The 13,071-nt window shown below is 54.6% G+C and overlaps 2 protein-coding genes across 2 annotated transcripts in view; one reads left to right on the top strand and one right to left on the bottom strand.

Moving 5' to 3' along the window:
- The window catches only part of SMG6 (SMG6 nonsense mediated mRNA decay factor), a 105,440-nt gene extending 94,653 nt beyond the window's left edge, over positions 1-10,787 (bottom strand). Inside the window, exons 1-8 of the mRNA XM_062506834.1 lie at positions 10,697-10,787; positions 8,042-9,794; positions 6,000-6,192; positions 5,199-5,309; positions 4,381-4,487; positions 3,690-3,768; positions 2,857-2,967; positions 2,052-2,264 (exon numbers count right to left, since the gene is read on the bottom strand). Of these exons, the coding sequence (XP_062362818.1) occupies positions 2,052-2,264; positions 2,857-2,967; positions 3,690-3,768; positions 4,381-4,487; positions 5,199-5,309; positions 6,000-6,192; positions 8,042-9,794; positions 10,697-10,787 (2,658 nt within the window). The remainder of the gene's footprint in view (positions 1-2,051; positions 2,265-2,856; positions 2,968-3,689; positions 3,769-4,380; positions 4,488-5,198; positions 5,310-5,999; positions 6,193-8,041; positions 9,795-10,696) is intronic.
- A 93-nt stretch (positions 10,788-10,880) lies between these two features.
- SRR (serine racemase) lies at positions 10,881-12,914 on the top strand. Its single transcript, XM_062507204.1, has 7 exons — positions 10,881-11,039; positions 11,222-11,357; positions 11,561-11,664; positions 11,738-11,857; positions 11,945-12,019; positions 12,247-12,456; positions 12,717-12,914. The coding sequence occupies exons 1-7, from the start codon at positions 10,881-10,883 to the stop codon at positions 12,912-12,914; spliced, it is 1,002 nt and encodes a 333-aa protein (XP_062363188.1).
- The last annotated feature ends 157 nt before the right edge of the window (positions 12,915-13,071 follow it).

Genomic DNA, 13,071 nt, shown 5'->3' with positions numbered 1-13,071 from the left:
GCATCTCTACTTGCAGTGTTATATCTGCTGCTGACTTCCAAACTTATCCATCCTGCTTTGCAAAATCCCATTCTCTGGCCCAGCTGCCAGACAGGCTGCCATAAGGCTGATGCCTCTGCTACCTGCAGAGCACAGCTATCAGGGCCAACACAGAACACAGCCTGCCTCTGCCTTTTCAAGGGCTGAAGCTGACAAGGAAGGGACTGGGGAGGCAATGACACATTTAGCCTCATTTCCCCAAAATGACACACAAACGCTGGCACACGTCCCCTGGGAGCAGAGCTGCTCCCTTCTGGCCGGCCGGGGATGTGGGGCAGAGGTGCTGCCAGCACCAGGGCTGCTCCTGCTCCCGTCCCGGCCAGGCACGGCCCTTCCGAGGCCAAACAGTGCCACACAGTGGCAACTCAGGGCTGCTCGGCTCCTCTCCAGCCAAGCAGCTCCAAAACACCCGGGGATGCTGCGAGGAACAGGCTGAGAGGCTACAGCTTCAGTGAGGAAGGAGCCCAGAGCTTCCCGAAGAGCTGATGTCTTTATCCAGCCCAAGGCTTCACAGCTCAGGAGCTCTGGCAGCGACACAGATTTCAGGTTTCCTTTCTACGTGGTTATTCTGGGTGACATGGCCCCATAAGCAGTTTTGCCAAGTCAAGTGCTGCCCCACAGCAAGCACAGGCAGACTGAGAATAAACATCTCAGCTGCCAAAACCAATAGTGCCCAAACCCAGGCCCTCAGCTCCCTTCTGTCATTCTATTTCCGATGGTGTGACTTCTCCATGATCAGAAAGCTGGTACTTTGCAGGAGGCAGTATTTCAAACAGGAAGAAATCAAGATTCATGGTAAATATCAGACAGTGTGTACAGACAGTGCCAGCAAGCTGCACTTCAGAGAGCACAGACCCCACTGAACACAGCAAGGGGAAGCTCCAGCACAATGTGCTCCACTACAAACACATCAGTGCCTCCCACTTTGCCACTGCCTCCTGTGACAGCACTGCAAAAGAGAAATCCCCACCAGTGCCCCAAAAACACTGACAGCATCTGATGCCAAGTAGCTTCATCAATGACTGATGGAGAAGCTAAAGCATGTTCCTTTCAATGATGCTGAGGAAGCAAAAATCCCCAGAAGAAAAGCTGAGGAGAGGGAAAACAACCAAGGGCAGGAACATCTGAAATATGCTGCAGAGCTTATCTTTCAAAGCCCCAAGATTTCACCCCAGTTCCACTCAGCTGAAGTCACAAAATCACAACAAAAGCACAAATCTGAGAACCTTTGGGCCCCACAGTGTCCAGGGAAGGTTTTCCCAGTTCCCCCAAACTCCCATCTTTAACAGCCATTTTAGGACAGGCAGCCCAGAGCTCCTTGGCAAGTTCTCTTGCAAGTCAAATGTGCCAGAGCAGTGCAGATTCCTGGAGGATGAGCTCCCAGCCACCACTGCCTTTGCCCACATTCCTGGGCCTGACAGAGTTCACCCACGCCCCTCCTGCAAGGTACAGCTGGACAGGCTCACAGGAGACACCACCAGTTAATTATACTTTTAATTCTTGCAAAACGAAGGTGCTGCTCTAGCCTCTCAGCAGTTATGCAAATGTAACACCTACACTGGAAATTGAAACCACAGTTTTCACATTCCCAGAGCAAACCTCCAATCATCTGGCAATGGGACAAGTGACACACTTCCAGAACAAGCCTCAGAACTGCCAGGGTCACTGTTAACCCTGGTCTCCAGCTCCTGACCTCATTTCCCACCAGGAACCTCACCCAAGTTAGAGCCCTCAGAGCAGAAGCATTTTACAACATCTTCTGTTTGTGCCTCTCTCCTGTTCCACATCAGCCACGCCAGCACGCGCTGCCAGGAAAGGGATGGTAACAACATGCCTTAAACACGAGAGGCACGAGGTCACCAGCTCCTCAGCCTGACCCAGGCACAGCTCCCACAGGGAAAGCCAAAACACTGGAAAATTTAGCAACAGGAAAGCAAAACAGATCCAGTGTCATTCCACAGCATTCCAAACACATGAGACCGAAGCCAACCGCCGCCTCCTGCAGTACTCACGTCGCTGGGGCTGAGGTTCCCAAGCCCATTGTCCTGCTCAGAATCCCGGCCGGACTCATGGCCCTGGGAGGAGCGGGGGTGTGAGGGATGGATCCAGATCTCCAGCCTGGTGGCATCATCTCCCACTTGTCTCAGGGTGGATTTCTTGCCCTTGCCCCGGCGGTTGGGGCTCACATCCAGCACCTGATGTTTCCTCTGCTCCATCTGCTCGGACTGTCGGACACACATGACACACTCAGATCATCCAGGGATCAAGGGTCAGGGGAAGTGTATCATTTCATATACATGGAAAAATTAGACCTTTCCCCTGCTTCACAACCACAGTAACTCATGGGCAGGCCCTGAATTTGATTCTGACTCTACACGACAGTGCAGGTGAACAGTTTTCAACTCCAGCTACCCGAGGACAAGAAAAGCTGTGTTTAGTCCCAGGAACATGTAGCAGCCCATATGCTGTATTTGGGGTGAGTCCCCGGGGCACAAAGGCACTGCAGCCTCCCTTATCCATCAGGATAGGGTGTGGGGCACCTGTGGAATAAAGCAAGGATTGTGCTATATGCCAAGGCCATGCTGCAAACCACAGCAACCAACAGCCCTTACTGATGTTAGCTAAATCAGTTTGTGACCCAGAAACAAGATTCAGCTGCCCAAACACCACCCCAAAACCATCATTCTAAAGGCTGCCTCCCTCATGGAATTTCTTAGAAGTAGGTAAGGAGTGTCTCTAAGTCCAAAAGCCACCATTCTCTCCATGCTCTCTAGCACGGGCAGGTGCAGCATCCCACAGGCCAGCTCCAAGACTCACCTTGCGTTTTGTCTCCTCAAACAGACTCATGAGGCTTTCCTTGGCTGTGAGGATGGGGTTGCTGGCAGCCAGGCTGCGCATGTAGTAGTACACAGCATCCAGCTTCCTCCTCTGCAAAAAAACACAACAAAAAAAAACCAAACAAGTGGCTCAGAGCTGCCACTCCTTCTGGGGCATTCAAAGCCAGGTCCCCATGTGCTTCCCCTTCCCTCTCCCTCAATACTGCCTGCAAGAGGCACAGTGGGAAAGGTCCTTCCTAGCCATGAAGGAAAGGCACGTCTGAAGCCTGCAGCTCTGAACTGCTCTACTTTAAACCAGCATCTTCCAGTGTTGGGAACTGGCAGATCTCTGCCAGCCTCTGTGCCCCGGCATGATGCTTCCATTATCTGCTGCCACATCTTCCCTGAAGTCAGTTTTCCTGCATGGCTGCAGTAGCCAGCACTACTGAAACCCAGCAAAGTCACATGTGGATGTTGCTTAGACTAATGCCCACAGGTTCAGTGATAAGATAGCAAACAGATGGCTCTGAGCACAAAAATCTCACGCAAAAAGTGGGCTGTGTTTTCAACTTAAAACAATTACACTCTTGACAGCCCACAAAACAGTCCCCAAAATCCCTGAGGGAGTAGCGTGTATCTGACAAAGCTGCCTGAAGCCACAGCAGCTGGAATCCACACAGCACATCCTGCCATCAGCGTTTTTTTCCTTTTAAGAAAAAACCCAAACCATCTGAGCACTGCCCTAAACAATGCCTTTCTCCACCAGATGGAATCTCCCAGCCATCCCAGAGGCTCTTCCTGTGCCTGCACATCCTTGCATGAGGAGCATCATACCGTGTAGATGGCCAGAAGTGCCAGCTGGTTGTAAGGGCGGCCGTTTTTGGGAGCAATTTGCTGAGCCTTCAGGTACCAGCTGGGAAAGGGAAAAAACAGAGAGAAAGGGTTACTGAAAGGACATCAGGCTGCCTTCCAAGGATGCAGAAGTCCCCTTTGAACTGGTATTTCTGCAGGGAATTGGCCCTTCCCACAAGTGCCCTCTGCCTTCAGGAGTGAGCACAGACAGTGAGCTGTGCCCATCTGGGGAGGGACAGGGCACTGGGCAAGAGAGGGCAGAACCAGCTGCAGGAGGAAATACCCCTGGCTCACCCCATAGATGAGCAGGGAACAAGTGCTAGTAAGTCCTGATGGAGTAAGAGCATATGGCTGCAAAAGCCACCAGAAAATACAACAGCAATTTTGCCAGGCTCAGTGGTCTAAACCCCCCTCCTGCTGAATCAGCACAGAACAACTTCCACCACCTCCACTTCTAGATGGAGGATGAGTGGATCTGGCAGCTTGCTCTCTGGAACAGCAAAACTCAGCCACACCTTTCAGCTTTACAGAACTGTGATACAACAGAGAAGTGGAAAGAATTTTAAAAGGAGAAGAAAGACTTCTTTAGCTAGAGGTAAGTTCAGGGATGAAATGCCATCCTGGCATCCAGAGGCAGAGCTGTGCTGGAAGGACACAGCAGCTGAGTGCCTACCTGCGGGCCTTGCCGTAGTTCGCCGTGTCGTTCGCCTGCTCCCTGTACCGGCAAATGTCCCCCTGGCAGATCATGCACCTCTGGGCACTGATCAGGGCGTACTTCACCTGCAAAGGAGCAGCCATGGATCACCTGGGACACAGCCCTGACTCACCTGCAGACCCAGTGAGCCCACAGGGGTTGTACAGAGCCAAGAGGAGGTGAGTGAGATGCTGAAGGGCTCACAAAAGGGCAGCAGAACGAAATGACAAGGCTCCATTGTACTGGTTCTGCATTTGTAGGGGCAAGCCAATCCCCAAAACACCTCCTCTCTGACACAATATCCCACCTCTCTCCAGAAGGGGCTTGTGCAGTCCATGACCAATTTAAGGACAGCTGCTAGATAAACACATCTCTCTGGGAATGAAGCTGGACTAAAATATCCCTTCCCAGCTGTCCCTTGCACCTGCACTCACAGCTCAAGGCAACACGTCAGGGAGCCCATGCAACTTCAGCTTTCCTTCATTGTTCTGGATTCCACAGGCAGAAAAAAAAACCACCTTTAGTACCTCAGGAAAGGTCAGGGTGCCTTTGGACACTTCTCTCCTGTATTAGCTCTGGACACAAAGCTGGTACAAAACAAGTTCTTTGCAAAGGAAGCTAAGAAATGTTACAACAACAGAGTGTAGAGCTCTCCATCAGCTGAGAAAGATTCCCTGCACACAAACTGGCTCTGTTTGGAGTACAGCTGCCTGCCCCTTGGCAAGGGCAACACACGGAATGCAGCACCTTGCACAGGATTACCAGGATGAGAAGTCTCCAGGAGGAAGCCAACCTACCATTTTCCTGAGAGGTTTACTGCGGATGGCCATCCCATCCATGTAGTCCTCAAGCTTGAACTGGTAGGACACCTGCAGCTTCTGGAGGAGGCTGTCAAAAAAAGAAGAGCCCTGCAAAACACAAATACTTGCATGTTACGATCTGTTTTATGACGAGCACAAAGTCACCACACCAGCCCTGCCACATGCAAGAAAGGAGCTCCTTCTCCCTGATGTTTCTCTTCAGAACACAACAAGGAGGTTGGAGGATCTCCAGCCCCAGAGGTTTTTAAGACCGAGCTACACAAAATCAGGACAGATTTGATTTAGTGTTTAACAAGCCCTGCTTTGAGAAGGAGGGTGGGCTAAAGGCCTCCAGCAGTTCCTTTTCTCATCCTAATTTTTTAAAACACACCTTCTCAGGTCTGCCAGCCTACCTGGTACAAAGACTAAACTGAGCTGCAGTTTTAGAAAGACTTCCAAGCAAATTTGGTAAAGTTGCTACAAACACCTCCAGGAACGCTTCTGTTTCACTCCACTTCAGGGCATTCATTTCATTTTAGCTTAAATCAACTTCTAATTAACACAAGCACACCAAAACCAACTTGGTTTAAATTGTAACAGACGTCTACCTCGACCTACACCTGCCCCATTAAGCCACAATGTGTCTGAGCATCCTCTCTGCATAAGGATGACCTAAGGCATATGGAGACATGAACAAGATCCAGATGCCCAGTTGGCCCATTATGCCATCCCCTTCCAAAAACCAGCGAATCCCACCCAAAGGTTTAGTGGAATCTGGGAATGTTTCTCTCTTCTTACCTCATCTAGAAGCAAGAGCAGTTTGTTCCGAATTTCTTGGGCATTTTCCCCCTGAGGGTCCTTGAGGAGCTGCCGGAATTTCTCAATCACCTGGTAAAAAGCATTTTTCCACAGCAACTGGTCCACGTTCTGGGTGTCAGAGAACTCGATATCCATCAGGATGCACCGTTCATAGAGCTGCAGCATCTCCACCCTACAGCAAAATACAGACAGGGAGGGGTCAGTGCAACAACAAGTGCCCAGGGAACACGTGCTGAACCACCTGCTGCTCACATCCAGCTGCCAGCAGCACTCAGTGCTTCCACACACATCCCCCAGGGAGATGGGAGCTGCTGCAATCTAACACCCTTCCTGTTCCAAGAGGGAAAATCCAAAAGGAGCATCTCCCTTGTACAGGTGACTCAGAAAGTATCAAGGCTTGGCAGAGAGCAAGGAGCATGGCTACAGTTCTGCCAACAGCAAGGCACAAGTGTCTCCTGATTCAACAAAGAGAACACACATGCTGCCAGGCTCTGTTTTCTGAGCACAAGGTCTGGGCCAGGAACCAGACCACAAAGAAGCACAGGGCAACAGAGATCTTACCATTAAAATGATCCCCACCCCCCCACCCTTTCCATCCAACCAAAATATACAGCAGAGACACAGACCCTGCTTCCTCAAAAACTAATTAGCTGGGAACAATGGAAATAAAGCCTTGGAATCCCAGAAATCACGTTCCCCTTGTCAGCTGCCTACATCCCTGCCTGGATGCTAGAACAGAATTCCTCCCCCAAATTTAATAAAATAGCTGCAGGCTAGGAACAGCTCTGAAACATGTGGGGCAAGTTAATGGTAAAGGGGATCCACAGCTGTTCCTGCCTACTTCTTATAATATTTCAAGCCCTACAGAAACAGTAGGAGAGCGTGGATGGTAAAGCCTGGAGCAAAGCCAGATGGCAATGCCTGGAACAGCCTGACAGGTAAGAGAAGGGTGCTGGTGAGTTCCTGCACAAAGCACAGAGACAGGATGTGCTGCCTGACCCCACACAGTCCCCAAACCCTGCACACACACCTGGACAGCACAAACACCAAGGGAACTGGACATTTCTGCAGATGGATGTCAGGTAAGCAGCAGGCACTCGGACACAGGCAGGACACAAGGGACACTGCCAGCAGAGACAGGGTCAACTGTCCCCACATTCCCAGGGCTTCCACAGGCCACAGCAGCACTCCACAGTTTTTCCTCTCCCTCCACACAACAACTCTGGGTTGCCTCAGCACCTTCAGAGAGAGCTGAAACCTCTAGTGGTGCTTCAATGGCAGACAAATCCCACCTGTGGTCTACTGAGCAAGTGCCCAAAACACAGATCAAGCCCCGAGATGAGCTCACTTGCTAGATTTGCTGTCAGTCAGCTCTGAAAATCAGCCTCCAGAGAAGCCCTGCAGACACAGAGGTCACAAATAACACCTGAAAGTTGCCAAGTAGCAACTTGTTACAGCCACATTAACCACCCCTCAGAGCTGTAACAGTGTTCCTACTCTCTAGACAGACTGGCATCACCAGGCTGCTCCCACTGGAGTGTCACCACGCTGAGTGGCATCAAGAACAACACTACACAGCACTGGAAAGGCAGTGCCACTGACAGCACCAGGAACACACAAAATGCCTCCTGAGCACACACTAAGGACAGGTAAGAAAGCAGAAGTCTGACAACAAACACTGAGAGCACCGGAACTGAGAAACATCAGCGCCAGCAAGAGCCAGAAGAACCAAAAATCTGCAGCAGGTGCTTGTTCTGCTCCTCTGTGCCCCTGCAAGGCATTCACCAAGCACAAGAAGCTACAGCTTAGTGCCCAGCCCAGGGAAGTGACATCCATCCTCACCCACGGTTTCCTTCCACCACCCACACACCACTGGCACACAACAAACAGACCTAGCACATCAAAAACTGGCAACCCAGGGCCACATCTCCGAGCCACAGAGATCCCCAAAGAGACACCACCGTCCTGCATTTCACCCTGGTGAAATGCCTCACTCCCCCCTCTACAGCCCACCCACAAACCTCAGCTGGGCCATCTTCTCCAGCCCCTCTGGGCTGATGCGGTCCCTGGACAGAAGGTTGCTGAGCTGCTGCTCCTGGTTCCCAGCCTCACGCAGGAGTTTGCTGAGCTCCTGCTGCTGCATGTTCCTCATCTGTTGCTCCATCTCGGGGCTCAGAGGAGTAGGGGAGAGTGGGCCACACAGGTACTGCCCTGCCTGGCCAGGGTACCCGGGGTAATAGGCTCCTGGGTACACCCCGTTGGTTGGACCCATAGGATACTGCAGGGAATATCCACCGTAGGGATACTGGGGGCCTTGCCCGGAGGCACGAGGGTAATAATAGGGGTTGTCAGAGTTCTGGAATTTATAGTAGGAGGGCTGGGCCTGGCGGGCTTCCCCCCAGGAAGTGGGGCTCACTTCATCATCTGTGTCCAGGAAGTGAAGCTGAGCAGTCTGGCTCTTCAGGGCGGGTTTTTGGTCCGGGTTGTTTGGGTCCCACAGCCGGCGGGCAGTGCCACCTCGGCCCCGGCTCCGGGGGCCTTTGCTGCCAGCCCCACCCAGCAGGAGCCTGGGCCCGGGGTGAGTGGCTTCAGGGACACCCACTGAGCTGGCAGAGAGGTCTGTGTTGGCAGGCAGGAACAGAATCCCACGGCCCCTTCCTTGGGGCTCCCTGCTCTGGCTCCTTGTCTCTGAAACCTCTAAGGCCTTCAGTGACTTTTTTTTATCTGTATTTGCCAGGCTGACGTCCCTGTTCATGGTCCTGCTGTCAAATGTCACTCGAAAGGGTCCCTTGACTTCCCTGCCATTGCTGCTCCAGTCACTCTCACTTCTGGAAGCTCGGCTCTGCTCCGAATGCCTTCTCCTGTCCGAATTCCTGCTGGAGACATACACCTCTGCCTCATCGATCCTGTCGTCATCCAAGGAGTCGGTGGAGGACACGGAGAGCTGCTTCCTAGGACGTATCCTTTCCCTGGCACGCTCCTGCCTCCTCTCCACCCCATCCACAAGCAGGGCTCCATCCGTGCTGTTGTTGCTCCCAGCTGAGCTGGTGCTGCAGGTGCGGTACCGGCTCCGCCGCTTGTCCGTGCGGGAATAGCGCTTGGTGGAGCCCAGCTTCCCCGGCAGCACCTCAGCCCCCGTCCTCCTCACCCTGTCACCTCGCTCTGCTCGTCTCCCTTTATCCCCCCTGGAGGCTTTCACTGTTTCCCCCACCTGGCTTCCCTCTCTATCCTCCTTGCTCGATTTCATTTTCCTGTTGTTGTCTTTTCCAGTGCCTTTCTCAGCCTCTTCATCTCCCTCAACTTTCAGCTGCTCCATCCTCCCAGTGACTTCCTCGCTGGCCGACCGCAGGGAGGGCTCTTTAGCAGCTGACTGCAGGCGTTTCCCAGGCTGGTAGATCTGCTGGTCTGGTTTCTTGGTTCTCCTGGGGGTTTTTGGACACCACTCATCCACAGTGGTCTGCTTAGATGAGTTTTCCTGGCTTTGTACGCTGCCCTTGGTCTCTGTTTCTTCCTTTTCCTGTGAAGGACCATTCTGCTTGGGGTCATTGTTTTTGTCCCCGTCCTCCACAGCTAGTGTTCCCACTCCCACAAAGTCTTTGTCCCCAGCACCCTCCTCCTTGTCCTCCTCAGCTCTGCTCCTTTCCTTCTCCGAGGCTTCTTGCTTTGGCGACACAAGTTTGCTCCTCAGTCTAGAGAGGCCGGGCTTGTAAATCTCCTGGTCTGGGCGCCTGTTGTCTTTGCGATGTCTCGGCTCCTTCACCTCCTTCATGTTTTCTGGGGAAAAACAGACAGAAGAAAGTTATTCCCAGGGATTAAAAAAACACCATGACAAATATTCAAGCCAAGGCGAAGAGCCTGCCGCCCTCAGGGCAGGTACAGGACATCTCTGAAAATCTATGTCAATGTTTACAGGAAATCACAGAGTAAGAGTAGAAAATGAGGAAGTCTAGCACAGCTGACTAAATCCTTGGCCTGATCCATTTACAAATCCCATCCCCCAACACCAAAAAGGCACAGGGAAAGCACAACACCAGACTCGAGCACAAGCAGCAAGACTAAAGTTGTATCAGCACAGGTTCAGCAGCAGTCACCTGCCTGTTGTTGGTGCAGGAGCTGCCATCCCCAGCAGCGCCTGCTCTGCCACCAACCAGACTCTTTGGAGTCAAAGACGCCTTTCCCCCTTGCTCACAACCCAGTGACGCTTCCCTCCTCCTCCTCCTTTAACCGTATTTACATAAAGAATCGTTACAGAGCCCAGGCCGGACCACGCACAGTTAAACGACCCACCCCACCAAAGCTGGGCTGTTTCCCGCTGCATCCCCTACGCTTTTTCCCTGTCAGTACCGCGCACCGGCCGTAGCCCCGAACCTCTGCCGGTACCGGGGGCTCGGCCCGGAGGACCCCGAGGGGCTGGGACCGACCATCTCCGGCCGGCGCCGCTCCGGCTGCCGCCACCCGGCTCGCAGCCTCCCCGTTCTCGGCGCGGCGCCGGCCGTGCGCTCCCACCCCGGACAGCCCCGTGCCGGCGCCGGAGGGGCGGCAGCTCTGCCCCCAAGCCCTACCCCAGGCGCAGCCGGGCAGCGCGGCCTCAGTGCGGTGAGCGCCCACAGGCAAGTGCCTCTGCAAGGAAGGTACGACCCAGCAGCGGGTCGCGAGTGCCCCCCGGCGCCCCTCACCTCGCACGCAGCCGGCCGCGCGGGCCTGCGCCGCCACCATGTCCCGCAGTTCGGCGGCCGAGACGCGGACGCGCTCCAGCCCCTCCGCCATCTTGGCTAGGCCGGGGGCGGGCGGCGCCGACGGCGGCCGCGCGGGGACAAACCGCCGCGGCGGCCGCGCGCAAGCGTGCGCGGGACCGCGCACATGGCCGCGCTGGGGCTGAGCGACGTGCGGGATGCGGAGCGGCGGCTGCGGGGCCGCATCCATCGTACCCCGCTGCTCACCTGCGCCGGGCTGGACCGCATGGCCGGCCGGAGGCTGCTTTTCAAGTGCGAGCTCTTGCAGAAGACCGGATCCTTCAAGGTGCGTGGGGACGGCGGCACTGCGAATCCCCGGGGCAAAGGTCGCTTTTTGCAAGAGGGAAAGTCGCGTTCCGCCGATACCCGCCAGGTCCTGCCAGCCTGCACGGCTGCTGCCCAGGACTGAGGGAATGGTGTGAGGATGACGTTCAGCCCGGCACACACACTCCTGTGCTCTCCTTCCAGATCCGCGGTGCCCTGAACGCGGTGAGGAGCCTCGTTGAGGAAAGCGAGCGTGCGGGCCGGGAGCTGCCCCGCGCTGTGGTGACACACAGCAGTGGCAATCACGGGCAGGCACTCGCCTGTGCTGCCCAGGCAGAAGGTAACCGGGACCCCCGCCCTCCAGCGCAGCTCCCAGAGGCAGGCACAGGGTAAATGCAGAGCTGGCTCCATTGGAGAGGATGGAGATCCCTCTCCTGAACCCATGCAGGAGCTGGTATAGGCACGGTCTTGCCTGCTCCTGCAGTTCTAACTGGCTGCTGTGGCTTTTGGGCTGTCGGATTTACTTCCTCTCCCATCCCACAGGGATTCCTGCCTACATCGTTGTGCCCCGAACAGCCCCGCAGTGTAAGCAAGATGCCATTCTTGCCTATGGTGCCACACTGGTGCCATGTGACCCCACTGACAAGGTAAGGCACAGGGGAGACTGGCCTGGGACGCTTCCCAGCCAGAGTGAGAGGTGACAGCTGTGCTTTCCCTTAGTCCAGAGCTGAGACAGCATCTGCTGTAGTCCAGGAGACAGGAGGAGTCCTGGTGCACCCCAACCAGGAGCCGGCGGTGATCGCAGGGCAAGGCACAATTGCCCTGGAGGTTCTGGAGCAGGTAAGGGACACAGCCCAGCTCCTGCAGGGGCACAGCAAAAAGGGGGACACAAAGCGTCAGATGCCCTCACGCTTCCTTTCTGCACAGGCACCCCATGTAAATGCAGTGGTGGTTCCTGTTGGAGGCGGAGGAATGGTGGCAGGAATAGCAGTCGCCATCAAGGTAGGCAACAACTCATCCAGGAATCTCCTTGTGGGAAGGGCAGGACTCTCAAGGCAGGCAGCAGCTCTTAGCTTTAGAAACAGAAAGACCCTGCAGTGAAAGTCTGTGGGTGCCTGGGGTCTGCATGGCAGCAGCAGCAGCAGGGCCTGCTTAGCCCCCTGCACACACTGAAACAGGGGACAGGCACAGACTGGTGTCACCCAGGTGGCTTCTCCTGCTCTCCCCAGGCTTTGAGGCCAGATGTGAAGGTGTTTGCTGCTGAGCCAAGCAATGTGGATGACTGTTATCAGTCCAAGGTCCGAGGGGAGCTGACCCCCAACCTCCACTCACGGGATACCATTGCAGACGCAGTGAAAACCAGCATCGGACCCAACACGTGGCCCATCATCAGGGATTTGGTTGATGATGTCCTGACAGTCTCAGAGGAAGAAATCAAGGTAAAGGCTCCCAGCTCCCTTCTCACGGTAGCTGCCAGCAGACAGCTGCCTCCAACCCTGCTCTGCCCCTCTGCTCTCACCCCAACACACTCCCAGAGCAGCACAAGCCCCTGTGCACCACTGCAGCTGTGACACCCACGCTGTCTCCAGCTGGAAAGGACTGTTGGGAGCTCTGCCCTCCCTTCCCAGAGCACTGCAGGGATGCCCTGAAGCAGCCTGTGCTGGCTGCTGGGCTGACAGCTGCTGCCATGTCCCGACAGCAAGCCACGTGGCTGGTGTGGGAAAGGATGAAGCTGCTCATTGAGCCAACAGCAGGCGTGGGACTGGCGGCCGTGCTCTCGGAGCAGTTCCAGGCAGTCCCCTGGGATGTACAGAATGTTTGCATCGTGCTGTGTGGGGGAAATGTGGACCTGAGATCCCTGACCTGGCTCACAGACCTCTCTGGGAAAGCAGAATGAAGATGGAGTAGTGCTTCAAGGAATGAAAACCTCACTCTGAATTTGTACAGTGGTTTGTGCGCTACTAAAAACAGATCAAGTCCAAACGTTTGAGAGTTTTTGTGGAGGGACAAGGGAAGCTGGCATTGGTTTCTGTGGGGGGGCCTGGAAACAAAGC

Source organism: Cinclus cinclus, chromosome 22 (assembly GCF_963662255.1).
Source record: "Cinclus cinclus chromosome 22, bCinCin1.1, whole genome shotgun sequence".
Taxonomy (NCBI): domain Eukaryota; kingdom Metazoa; phylum Chordata; class Aves; order Passeriformes; family Cinclidae; genus Cinclus; species Cinclus cinclus.
The sequence above is the reverse complement of the archived record's forward strand: the minus strand, read 5'-3'. Positions and strand labels throughout refer to the sequence as shown.